Source organism: Vulpes vulpes, chromosome 13, assembly GCF_048418805.1.
Source record: "Vulpes vulpes isolate BD-2025 chromosome 13, VulVul3, whole genome shotgun sequence".
NCBI lineage: Eukaryota > Metazoa > Chordata > Mammalia > Carnivora > Canidae > Vulpes > Vulpes vulpes.
In genome coordinates this window covers 159,185,172-159,197,789 of record NC_132792.1, presented here as the reverse complement: position 1 = coordinate 159,197,789, position 12,618 = coordinate 159,185,172, and the positions used below count along the sequence as shown (strand labels likewise).

The window sequence follows — 12,618 nt, the reverse complement described above, 5'->3', positions numbered from 1 at the left end:
CAGGCCAGCGGCCAGCTTGGCCGGGACAGTCCCGACACAGAGCCGGGCAGGGGCAGGGGCAGGGGCAGGGGTCTCGGGCTCCCTGACTCCGGACGGCAGGGACTCGGACTCCCTCCTGTAGGGCCTGGAGAAAAGGCGGGGCTGGCTGTCTGCAGAGGTGCCCGGCGGGGCCTGTGGGCTCCAAGAATCGGTGGAGGAGGGAAGGCGTCCAGGTGGGGCGGGGGCTGCGCTGCGGGCACAGGGAGGGCCCGCGGGCATCTGGAGCCGGTCGGACAGGGAACGAACCCCCCTTCTTAGGTCCTTTGCTTCCGAGACGAAAGAGGCAGAGCGTTGGCCTCAGAGAAAGGAAGATACGGTCCAGAAGAGTCAGACCCCGAGGGCGCCTGGGGGTCTCAACGGCTGCCTCTGGCTCCGGGAGTGACCCTGGGTCCCGAGATCGAGTCCTGCATCGGGGTCCCCGTGGGGAGCCTGCTCCTCCCTCTGCCTGTGTCTCTGTCTCTGTCTCTCTCTGTCTCTGTGTCTTTCTCTCTGTCTCTCATGAATCAAAGAATAAAATCTTAAAAACAAAGAGTCCCGGCCCCGATGAAGTCAGGGCAGCAGGAAAGGGACAGAGTCCTGGTTCAGACAGAGAGGCCTGCGGATGCTGGGCTCTGAGGCTCCGGTTCCCTTGCAGTTCTGAGCCCTGAGCAAGGGAAGGACGGGAGGCAGGAGCTGGCCTGGTTGCCCAGGGGCAGGACAAGTCCGCTCTGGAGCCCTGCAGCGCCCGCCCGAGCGGGAGAACAGGCTCCCGGGGCACCCGGGGCATCTCTCAGGGGGGACTTCCACGGGCAGAGCACGGAGGCCAAGGCCACGGAGGCCAGGGGTCTTCAAGCAGCAGCGTGGGGGTCCGGCGGCCTTGGCCCCCAGCCAGCGGCCTCTCCTGGCCGCCCAGCTCCCCCGGCCACGGGCGCCGTTGGCAGAAAGGGGGCGGGAGGCTTGCGGTTTCTCGGAGGCTTTGATTTATTGCCTAATGCAGGCAGAGAAGAAAGAGGAGGCTCCTCTCTAAGCCGGAGCCTTAGGAACGGGCCGGGAGCCTCACATCTTCTGAAGGCCCAGCAAACAGAGCCCGCGCTCTAATCCGGCTGCAGGCCTGAGCCTGCCACTGGGCACAGACACGCCACCAGGCAGGCTGCCTGCGCTGAGCGTCTGGCTCGGGATGCCTCCCCACACCCCGGGGCAGCCATGCGGACGGGATGGAGGCAGCCCACGAGGAGAAGCAGGAAGAAGGGGGGCACAGAGGGGCAGAGGGAGGGGAGCCGGGGCTGACACAGAGAAGCCAGCCCAGGGAGGGCTGGGAGAGACGCGGTGGGACCCAAGGGCACCGCAGGGGCCGGGGCAGGGGCACAAGACACCAGGACGGCCTGTGGGCCAGAGACCAGAGCTAGAGGCCAGAGGGGTCCAAGACCAGCAGCATGAAAAGGAAGCGCTGAGCCGTGCACCAGGTGCTGACCAGCTGGCAGCCCGAGGGGCCAGGGCCATGCCTGCCTTGAGCGGCTCTGAGCACCTTCGACAAAGACCGTCCTTCCAGGTGGAGGCAGCCCCAAGCCGGGCACAGGACGGGATTCCGGTCCCTTCTCAGCCCCTCAGCCAGATGCTCTTGTGCAGTGAACACCCTGCTCCACCAGACAGAGGAGACCCGCAGGTCAAGTGAGGACTGAGGGAGCCACAGGGCTGGGCGATGGCTTGCCAAGTGCTCACTGTCTTGCTCCAGGATCAGCCTTCAAGATCCTCATTTTCTTCCCAAACCAGTCTGTGTGGTGATGTACCCTCCCCAGGAACCTCTCCCCCCACCCTCGGACCCTGTGCATCCACTTCCTCCCTGCGGCCCTCCGTCCTCACTCCTCATAATATGAGGGGGCCTTGGGGGAGACAGACGGCCGTGGCTGGACAACGTGAGCACCTGGGGGGGAGGGATGTGCCTCGGCCGCTCCTTCTCTGAGATGGGCCATCAGCCCGACAGCAAAAGGGGGAAAGTCACCAAACTGACACAAGGTCCTCCGCACCCCTCACTTTCCGTCTGCTTTAAGGGAAAGATGAAGGGAACTAGGACGAGGAAGCCTGGGAACGGAGAGACTCCGTGGGAACGGGACTCCGAGCCGGGGGACTCCGAGCCAGGGCCGCGAGACCAGGTTGGGTTTCAGCAGGGAGAGAGGCAAGGAAACCCTGATTCCTCCACCTCCAGCCTGGGGCTCGGACAGCAAGGACCCGCCTCGCTGGCCACTATTCACATCACCAAAAAAAAAAAAAAAAAAGGAGATATTTAGATACTTGAGTTCCCTGGAGGGTTCCCATGACTATCAAGCCAACAGACTGATTAACAGTCAGAGGGTCTGTGATAGAAAAGGTGAAGACTGCCCCCCCCCCCAGGCTCAGGGGTGGAGCATCTGCCTTTGGCTCAGGGCGTGGCCCCGGGGTCCCATCGAGTCCCGCACTGGGCTCCCCAGAGGGAGCCTGCTTCTCCCTCTGCCTGTGTCTCTCATGAATAAATAAATAAAATCTTTTTTTTTTAAATAAATAAAATCTTAAAAAAAAAAAAAAACAAGGGGAAAAGAAAAGGTGAAGACAAAGAAACAGAAATCACGATTAGAATGAGAAGTAAAGAGGAAGTAAGCAGAGCCAGTGACACACCAGGACCCGGTTACTTTATGGATCTTGAACCTGCCCACGGGGCCCCGGGGCGCACCCCTGGGAAAACGGGGACGGCTTATACTTACAGGATTTTCAGGCTGTAGAGGCCAGAGAACGCGTGTCCCGGGATGTGCGAGAGATGGTTCCCCGACAGGCGCCTGCAAACGGGCAACAGTGAGGCGGGCGGGGAACCCAAACGGGGCCGGGTCTCGCTCGCCCGGCGCCCGGGGGCCTGGGACGGGGCGCGGGGTGCTGACGACCATTTTCGGAGGTGGGCAACGTGGTGGATGCTTCACGCCCAAAGTCACTCGGCTCCCACAACACCCCGGGAGGTCGGGTGGCGAGCTTGTCCCTAGATGTCATAGGAGCAATCTGAAGCATGGACGGGGGGTCACGACACTTTCCCCCGAGGGTGACAGAGGCAGGCCGTGGCCCAGCACGCAGTTGTCACCCAGACCTGATTCACTTCTGGGCTCCCGTCCTCACCCGGATGCCTCCCGCCGCCCTCACCTGCATCGGGTCAGCAGGGGGCCCAGGTAAGATGGGGGGGTCTCCTGTGCCCTCAACCACGCGGCCAGGAGCCTTAGGGAAGGGGCCGTTTAGAACGAGCCCAACATCCGGGCCTAACGAAGCGTCTCCCTGTTTGTCGTGGGGTCACCGCCGGCCCTAAAGGGAGCAAGTGCGACGGGATATGCTCGACGCCCAAAGCGGGCGGGACATGCCGAGCGCACAGGGTGCGGAAGGCTCCAGGCTCTCCGGGTGCCCCCGAGGGGCTGTGCCTGCGGACGCTGCACTGACATTCCTCACAAGCTGTCGTTTTCCTTTTTTAATAAGAATCTTGTTATTTGGTATTTGTTGTTTTTTTTAAAAGCACAACGTGCGGGGAAGGCATCACGAGATGCGAGGCCCCGCAGCTGGGCTCTGCAGGTGGGCGCCAGCCACGGGACGGTCCCACGGTCTCTCGGGTGGGACCTCTAGAGGGGCCCAAGCTCCTCCCGGGGCTGCGAGGACGAAGGTGAGCCTGCGGCTGGCAGACCGAGCCCGGGCGTCGCGCGCCACCCTCCGCCTTCACACCCACTTTCCAGTCCCCCCACGACGCGGCTCCTGTTCGCGGGCCCCTGCGGCCTCTCAGTCTGCCCTGCCTTGGGGAGCGGGCTTAGCGGTCCTCCCCCGGAAGGCTCCCTTCGCAGGGCGAGAGGCCGCCCTGGCCCCGTCCCTCACCCACCGCCGGGCCGCCTAGAGCCGCCCGCGCACCTGCCCCCTTGCCGAGCCCAGGGGGCTGCCTCACCCGCGCGTCCCTGAGGGCAACAGGCGGGTCCCCATCGTGCTTCCCCCAGAGTGCCCGGAGCTCGTCTCTGACCACGGGGGAGCTCAGGAAGCATGTGACCCCGACGGCCCGGCCAGGGCCCCAGGCTGACGGCATCCTGACTCCAGCAGGGGCCGGCTGACTGCGCTCTGGGGGGGGCAGGCACGGTCCAGGGCGCTGGCAGGGCAGCAGCGGAGTCGGGAGGGACGCGGTTACGAATGTTTTTCCAGCCAGGAGCCCAGGCTTTGCAGTTTAGGGTCGGCCAAACCAGGTCCGAGCAGGCTGGGGGCAGGGGGCAGGGGGCAGGGGGCTGGGGGTTAGGGATTAGGACCAGTGAGGGAGGAACGTGAGGACTGGGCGCACGAGACCTGGCCTCCCCGGGCAGGGAGGCCGGGCGCTTGAACCCAAGAGAGGATTTATTCCCGAGCTCCCCTAGAGGCTGAGGCAGGGCAGCAGCCGTGGGAAGGCCTGGGACGGGAGGACTCGGGGGAGGACTCGGGGGAGGACGCGGCCTCGTGTTTGGCAGTGGCTGGGGACGGCTTGTGGCCGAGACAGTGGGCACAGGTTGAGGGGACGTCTCCTGCCAGGACAGTGAACACGACTGGCCTCCGTAGAGCAAAGCCGGCCAGGTGGGTCCAGGCCAGGCTGGGGGAGGGCCTTAGGGGTGGACCCCTCGGCCTCTGGGGAGCCAGAGAAGGTCCCTGAGCTGGCGAGCTGCCCCCGAAGACGGGCAGGGTACATGTGACGGGCTGGGGGAGGGGGGTCAGTCGGGAGGCGGGAGCCGCCTGCAGCTGTGCGTGAACCCTGGGGCCGCGGCCCTGGGAGTAGAGGCCGGGGGTGGAGGTGACGGGCACCGCGGAGAAGAGCCAGCGGGACTTGGGGGTGGCTGGTCGCTGGACACCAGGGAGCGGGTCCAAGATGACCCCAGGGAGAGGAGCAAGCGGCAGGGGAAGCTGCAAGCAGGCGCTGGCCTCGAGGACACAGGCAGGTTTCAGAGCCCTGGACCACGTGGTCCCACCCGGCCTGGGACTCGGAGCTGCCCCGGGGGCCGCTGAGTTCCCCGCTTTCCGGAACAGCCCCGGGGCCCCTTCCTCTGAGCCGCCGCCCTCCTCGGGGAGCCCAGGCTCCTACAGCTGCCAGGGTCCCGAAGCCCTGCCCCAGGCCCCGGAGGCCTCTACTCACAGCTCCTCCAGGAAGCGCAGGTGGTGGAAGAGGCCAGGCTGCAGCTCCGTGAGGTTGTTCATGCTCAGGTCTCTGCGTGGAGACAAAACGGGACGGGGCCGTGAGCTGCCCTGTCCGGGCCCCGGCACACGTGGACGCCGCCGTCGGGCCCCAGAGCCAGCCTGGCCGAGCAGGTGCCTTCCCTGGGGGGAGCACGGGGCTGGGGGCCGGTCCCGACACCACCCTCCGCGGCCTCCGGCTCTGCCCTCGGCCGTGGCCCTTCTGGTGCCAGGCCCCCCGGGAGGGGCTGTGCAGGAGCCCCCCGCCTAAGGGAGAAGCTAGGGAACCATTCGTGGAGTTTCTGAGAGAAGGGGGGGTCAAAGGGGAGGCTGGAGCCCGGAGGTCGCGGCCGTGGCCGTGGCGGTTCATGCGAGGGTCACGCACTGCTGTCTCATCCCCGCGACGGCGGCGGGGCATCGTCCTTTTGTTCCGTCCCAGAACCAGGGGGACTCCCTGCCCCTTCCTGTTGGCCTTCCTCCCAAGCCCCCCACCAGGGGACCCCCGGGCACGCCCCCACAGCCGCCCAGCCTCCTGTCGCAGCCCCTGGGCCCTCCCTGGGTCCCCGGCTTGCATCGATCCAGCCTCCCCACGTCATGGGAGGGACCAGTGGGTGGCTTCGGGGTCACCGGTCCTCCAGAGATGCCTTGACACAGAGTGACCCCCTAGCGACAGCTCCCGGCTCCCGCGTCGCACTGGTAACCTTTAACCACATAATTCCAAGTAATCCTCTCGGCAGCCCCAAGGTAGATTCCATCGTTATCTGCACTTCACGGACAAGAAAACAAGATCACAAGGCCCGAGGCCAGCTGCGTCTCCCCACCCACCAGCGCGTGGGCTCTCGGCCACGTGGCCCTCGGTTTCCTCATCCGGAAACGGGTCCTCACAAGCGAGCCAGCGCCGAAGGGCCACCCGCTGGACAGGACACGCCCGGCGGTGACGCGAGGGCCGCGGGGACCGGGGGAGGCCTCCCGAGCGTCAGCCGTCCCTTAGCCCGGGCCTGGGTGAGCGGCGGCGCCTTGGGGACGCGTGCAGCCGACGTTTGGGGTCCACACTACTTCTAACTCTTGTCGGCCCGGCCCACCGCCCGTGGGGTGCGGAGGCGAGCGCAACCGGCCGCCAGATGATGGGCACCCCCAGGCCGCGTTGACCTGTTTCCCCTGAGGCCCGAGTGCGCGCCCCGCGGAGGCTCCGGAGGCCGGGAGCCGAGGGAGGCCGGGCCGGGCCGGTCCAGTCTATGAGGACTGCTCGTCTCCGTGCTCTGCGTCCCCTGACGCTTCGGCTCCGTCGCACGTGCCCTGAAGAAGGAAGGCATCGGTCGAGGGCAGGGCTGCTGGCGTCCACAGCTCCCGCCTGCTCCGCGTGGGCCGGGAGGCCGGCGGGCTGCTGGTGCCGCCTTCGGGGGGCAGGACCCCGAGGGCTGCTCCGTTCCGTCAGTGTGTGGCCCTCGGGCACGTCCGGGCTCCGTGGGCAGGGGTGCGGCCGGGCGGCCGGGCAAGGAGGCCTAGGCCCCGAGCCTGCGCCTCTCTGCGAGTCCTGGGCCGGGCCCAGCTCAGCCCAGCGGGGAGCACGAGACGCCCCAGAGCCGATTACCTCTAAACGTCTGCCCCGTGCATTTCTGGACGTGTCTCCACAGGAGCGGGAGCGGGAGTTCAAGGAGCAGACGGGCACGTGACGCAGGCCTCATCACTCAGCTGTCCCCCGGGGGGCTCGGAGGCTCTGATGTGGCTCCACGTCCCGCCCCCCCCCACGAGCGGCCTCATTGTTCTCCCTGGGGAGGGGAGGTCTGGACCCCCCAGCCCGCCCCACATCCAGCCGCAGGGCCCGGGGAGGGGGCAGGGAGGGTGGCTCAGGCGAGGGGCGAGGCTGGCGCACGGGAAAGGGAGAGGAAGAGGAAGGGAGGCCGAGAGAGGGAGGTGCGGGGCGGGCCTCGGAGCTGGATCCCCAGCTGATCCCTCCCCGGCTTGGGGGGCACGCGGGCGCCCCGAACACGGGGGCTGTGCTGCGAAGCGGCGGTTCTGGGGCGGGGCCCCCGGGGGCCTGGGCTTGGCCGTGAGGACCCGCAGGTACCCACAGGGCAGCGGAGCGCCGCACGCAGGGCACATGAGCTCCAGGATGTGCTTGCCTCGGGGGTGCTGGGCCTGCGTGTCGGGAGGACAGGGCCGCGTGCGGTGCTAAGTCATACGAGTTCTCCTTGGGGGAAACAATCAGCCTCGCCCAGGCCTCGCTCCTGGGGCTGGAAAACCCTTTTAGGCTGTGTGACCGTCGGGGAGCCAGGTCCTTCTCTGGGCTCAGGCTCCTGCCCCGTCTGGCTCCCGACCCCAGGAAGGGGCCCGGTGGCTCAGCGACGCTCCCTAGGGTCCAGCTTGTGGCCGAATCAGACGCCCGATGCCTGCCCCAGGGCCACTATGAACACTATGAACACACTATGAACACACGCGTGTGCACACCCGCACGCACGTCCACGCTGCCGCTCTCAGGCCCGGTTCCTGGGCAGGTGACCTGCCCCCTGCAGCTCACACGCACCCACACCCAGAAGCACCCGGCTTCGCTCCCGTCTCTGCCGTCGTCGCGCTGACACCCTCCGCACACTCTGAACACGCGGCCCCGCACTTTCGTTCTGCACCGAGCCCTGCAAGTCGCTTGTCCCCTGGACTGCGGGAGGGGGACGGAGGGTGGCAGGGCCGTCGGAAGTCCTTGCCGTCCCCACAGGGCTGTGCTCTTTCAGCTGGACACAGCGGGGCGGGGGGTGGGGGCAGCGGGTGAGGCTGGCAGGACGCGGGGCGGGGAGAGGACGGCTGGGCAGCCCTGGGCGCAGGAAGGGAAGTTTCTGGCCACACATTAGGAAAATGTTCTCAGAGCTCTACCCTGTGAGGCAACCGGACCACCCAAGGAAGCTGGGTGAGGCAGTGTCACCATGGAGACGAGGAGCCGGGTTTGATAACCGGGAGGATGCCGGGGAAGTGGGGGGCAGCCAGAGGTAGGACCCGAAACTGGAGGGGGTGGGGCGAGAGGGGACCCCGCCCCCGGCACCCTGGCCGACGCCCAAGGGCGCTGCTGCATCTGCTCTGTTTGCCTCTTTCGGGGGGGGGGGGGGGAGACACCGGGAGAGCGGACGGCCCGGGGCTCTGCTGGGGCAGGCCTGGCACTGTCCCCCCACCCGCCTTGCTAGAGAAGTGGCCCCGGAAGCAGAGCCCCTCGGGCACCGTCTCCACCGTGGGCTGAGCTCGCCCATCCCGGTGGCCAGGGGGTGAGCCCCTGTCCCCGGGCATGGCCACGCCGCGGGGCCACCCTGCCCAGCCCCTGCACAGGCTCCCTCCGTGACGACGACCGAGCTGCAGCCACTACCTGGCGCCGCACCACCTCATCATCGCACCAGCACCCGGTCCTGCTCATGCCGCTCGTGCCCAAGCCTCGTTTTCCCATCTGTACAATCGGGGTGGGAGGGGGCTCCCCTCACACCAGCCGTGGTGACGATGACATGAGTTACCAGCTGTAAAACAAGCGCGGGGCCTGATAAAGGGGCCCACTAGTAGGGACTCCCCTAGCTGGATCAGGAGGACTAGGACGAAACGCCCAGACGACGACGAGCCTCAGGACAGGGCCTTAACCGTGGCAGCCTGGCTGTGTCCTCCAATCCCGCTGGACGCCCGGCAAACAGGGACGTGCAAGAAACGCCCAAGTGAATGCATCAGAGACCAGTGGGTGACCAGCCTGCCCAGCTCCTCTCCCTGCAGCTCACAGCCCTTGCTCCTCCGGGGAGGGTCGAGCGTGGCCCTCCCCGGACCCCTCAGGCACCTGCCGGGGCCGTGGGTGCTCTGCAGCCGCTTCCTTGCAGGGCAGCAGCGTGGTCAGGGCCCGGTGTGCACCACAACCTCCCGACGCAGCCGCCCTCCGCGCACATCACCCACCGGGGGACCCGAGACAGCTGGGGGTGCCCGCGGAGCAGGACCGGCCGGTGTAGGACGAGCCCGACACGGGGGTGGGGCTGGGGGTGGCAGGGCGCCCTCCCCCTGAGCAGGGCCAGTGGCCAGGTGGCTGCCTGGGGCCATGAGTGACACGGCGCAGAGCAAAGCACTGGGAACGTGGAATCGGGGAAGGGATCGGGGAAGCCGGCTGGCCCAGGCCGCCCGAGGGCCCCCCACGCCTGCAGACCAGTATTTCCCGGCGGGCTGCAGGGGGCTCCCACAGCACCGGGCGGGCGCAGGGCCCTGCAGGGAAGGGTGGTGGACTCACGGAGCAGCAACAAAAGCCCCGCGTGTGCACTGTGCTGCGTGCCCCCCGCCGCTCCTTAGCCGTCCCGCTTCAGTCGGGAGCCCTGCGTCCAGGCGCGGGCAAAACAGGCTCAGGAGGGGCCAAGGGTAAAGCAGCCTGGCTTCCAGGGGCAGAAAGGGGGGGGTGGTGAATGCGAGACTCGAGGCGCTTGTGCAGAACTGAGTTCAGGGTGGAAAGCACCCGGAGGGCATGTCCCGTGTTCCACGGTGCGGGGGTCAGCGCGGCGGCCGCGGGTGGCCACGCGCCGCAGGGTGTTAGCGCCCCGGCCTCGCTCCCGCTCCCGAGGGCCCGCAGCATCTCCCAGGAGTTGTGACCACGTGACCCCCCCCCCCCCCCCCCGCCTGGCATTTCCAAACAGCCCCTGGACGGGAGGTACTGTCCTGTCCCTGCGCTCGGTCAGCTGACGAGGGAGGAAGCAGATGCAAAGGAGGACAGAGTGGCCCAAGGTCGCGGGAGGTTGACAGGTTGACGGCAGCGAGGATGAGGCCCCCCAGACCCTGGGGCAAGGCTCCTTCCACCTGCGCCTCCTTGATCTTGGGTTTCCTAAAGTGCCCCCCACCCCCCCCCCCCAACCCGGGGGACTCCCCCAGTGGCACCTCCTTATCAGGGACCACGTGGGCCCGGCTGTGTCTTGAGAGTCTAAACACACCAGTTGACACAAAGTTCTCCTGGATTTTTGCAATTTCCCCAGATTTCCCAACCAGGGAGTCCCTCCAATCGGGATAAAGTGCATCTTGACACACGCACGACCGCGCAACACGTTCCCTCGGGCTTCGCACAAAGTCCTACGTGAGGACGGCCCCGTGCTTTCCAATGAAGGGCCCTTGCTTCACTGTCCCATCCTGGCCCCTGTCCGTGACAGGCACGTCTTCCGGGTGCCGCCTGGAGCGGAGGGCGCACTGGGCAGCACGAGGGAGCGGGAGGGCTGGACGGGGCGGCCCGGCCTCCACCTGGGGCTCATCCCCAAGGGTTGCCCAGCAGAGGGGAGAGGAAGGAGGGGAGGGAGGAGGAGGCCCGGCTGAGGCCCCTCCCGCCCAGAGACCCCACATCTGGGAAACGGCGCTCAGGCGCCGTCACAACCAGCCCCAGACCAAACTCTGGGGGCAAATGCGATGGCGGTGGCAGCTGCCAAGGCGCGGGAGCAAAGGGGGGCACGGGCACGGGGGACGGGTCGGAGTTCCAGGGCGGGGCCTCCTCTCGTGGGGGGCAGCTCACCGGGACTGACGGACGTCCCGGGTGCCCCCGCGTCCCTGTCGGAGCTTCACCACGGGGCAGCGGCAGGGCTGCTCCAGCCCAGGCAGGAGTCACGGCCTCAGGGACTTGCGCCTGCGGTGGAGCCTGGGCCCCGGGGACTGTCCCTCGGTGCGAGCCCAGGCCGGGCGGAGGTTCCGGGGGCTGAGCGGGGCCCTGGGGTCACACTGAGAGAGTGTGCGTGCTCCCCAGGCCATGCCAGCCCCACGGGCGGGGAGTCGAAGAGACCCAGGCCTCCGGGGCCCAGTCGGGGCTGCCCAGGGGCGGACAGCGGCCCGCGACGTGAGGGGACAGAGCAGAGGCCCTGCGAGCTGCAGGGACCCCAAGGGGGTCCCCTCGGCCGCCCGAGAGGCAGCGCAGCCCCACTGTCCAACCAGCACACGTGGCCACTTCAAGGGAAGTTCACTCAAATGGAGTCGAAGCCAAAATCGGGGCTCTCGGCCCCACGAGCCAGGGCCACCACCGCAGACGGCGCAGCGCGAGCACGGCCACCGCCACGGCGACGTGGGACGGCACAGCCTCTGACCTGGACCGTGTCTGAGGCCCGGGTCCGCCCCTGCCGGCTGTGCTGTCACCTCTCTGTGCCTCAGTGGCCCCCGGGTGCGGAGCGCAGGGCACGCAGGCAGCCAGGACGGGCCGGCACCCGCTCCACGCGCTTCCCACGGGGCCTCGTCACTCCACCGCGTGTACCGAGCGCCCCCCGACGCCGGGGCCGGGCCAGGTGAGGAAGCCGCGAGGTCCGTGATGCACGAGCCCCACCCCTGAGAGCCCGGTCCGGGCGGACGAGCACTGGGGCCGACGCTTGGGTCACACGCCGCCCCGTGCAGCCCTGGATCCTGGTGGTGAGGGTTCGGGCGCAGGGCGTCTGCACAGCCCCGTCCGGGTGCCAGGGGCGTCTCCTCCGCGCGTCTGCTCCCCCCACCCGGCCTTGAGCACACAGCAGACGCAGGTAAGCCCTTCCTGCTGCTCCCACCTCCAGCTCCACCCCGAGGGGAGGGCAGCACTTGGGGAGCCGGTGCAGGGGAGCGGACGCGGCCTGCCCTCTGCAGAGGACGTGCCCTCCCCCAGGAGCCCAAAGGGGGAGAATGACCGTCACTCGGACTGGGCAGTCCCTGAGCTCCCCTCGGCGCCCCAGGAGAGGGGCTGGGGGGGCCCGGGGGGCCCCGGTGGGAAGGACTAGGGCCACCTGCGGGCCGGAGGGGCCCCGGTGTGCAGCCCGCAGCCCTCAGCGCCACTTGCTTAGCTGACGCTCCAGCCGCTGCCTTCAGCTTTTTTTGTGCAGGATAAAGGGACAGGGTGTGTCGGGGCGGACCTCCCTCGGGTCACATGGGGTGGTGGCCGCGTCCACCCAGGGGCAGTTCTCATCCCTCCCTTGCTGGCATTCAACCCCCAGCCTTGTCCCGAGCCCTTGTCCTGAGAAGCAGCACAGTAGGGCCGCAGGGAAGGGAGGGAGGGGGGAGGGAAAAGGAGGGGAGGGGAGGGGAGGGTGTTCTGGGTCAGCCCTGCCCCGAGGAGGCGCCAGCTGCTGCTTCCAAGTGGCTGCCACCTGCCCCAGGATCTTCGCATCCTTTGATCCTCTGATCTCAGGCCAGGGTCCCCCAGCCAAAGACATTCCTGTCCCCCAGGCCTCCTCCAAGGAAGAGCAAAGGGCTGGCTCCTTCCCCTTCCCCGCTCCTCCCTGCCCCTGCGGGTGTGTGTGTGTGCACACGTGTGTGACCAGCACGGCCACAGAAGCCCGGGGACACGGCAGCAGCCAGGTTCTGTCTGAGGTGGTGGGGCCTGGGGAAGATGGCCTGGCCCCCGGGCTGCCGCTGGGCACGGTGCCCCTGCTGGACCCCACCCTGCTGGAAGGCTGCCCTCGGCCCCTGTTCCCTGTTCCTAGTGCACCCGTGTGCAGAGCC

General features: G+C 67.9%; 1 protein-coding gene across 2 annotated transcripts in view; it reads right to left on the bottom strand.

Annotated features, from left to right (window-relative positions):
• The window catches only part of LGR6 (leucine rich repeat containing G protein-coupled receptor 6), a 107,609-nt gene that overhangs the window by 77,374 nt on the left and 17,617 nt on the right, over positions 1–12,618 (bottom strand). For both annotated transcript variants that reach the window (XM_072733502.1, XM_072733503.1), the window contains exons 2-3: positions 5,156–5,227; positions 2,754–2,825 (exon numbers count right to left, since the gene is read on the bottom strand). In XM_072733502.1, coding sequence (XP_072589603.1) covers positions 2,754–2,825; positions 5,156–5,227 — 144 coding nt within the window. The remainder of the gene's footprint in view (positions 1–2,753; positions 2,826–5,155; positions 5,228–12,618) is intronic.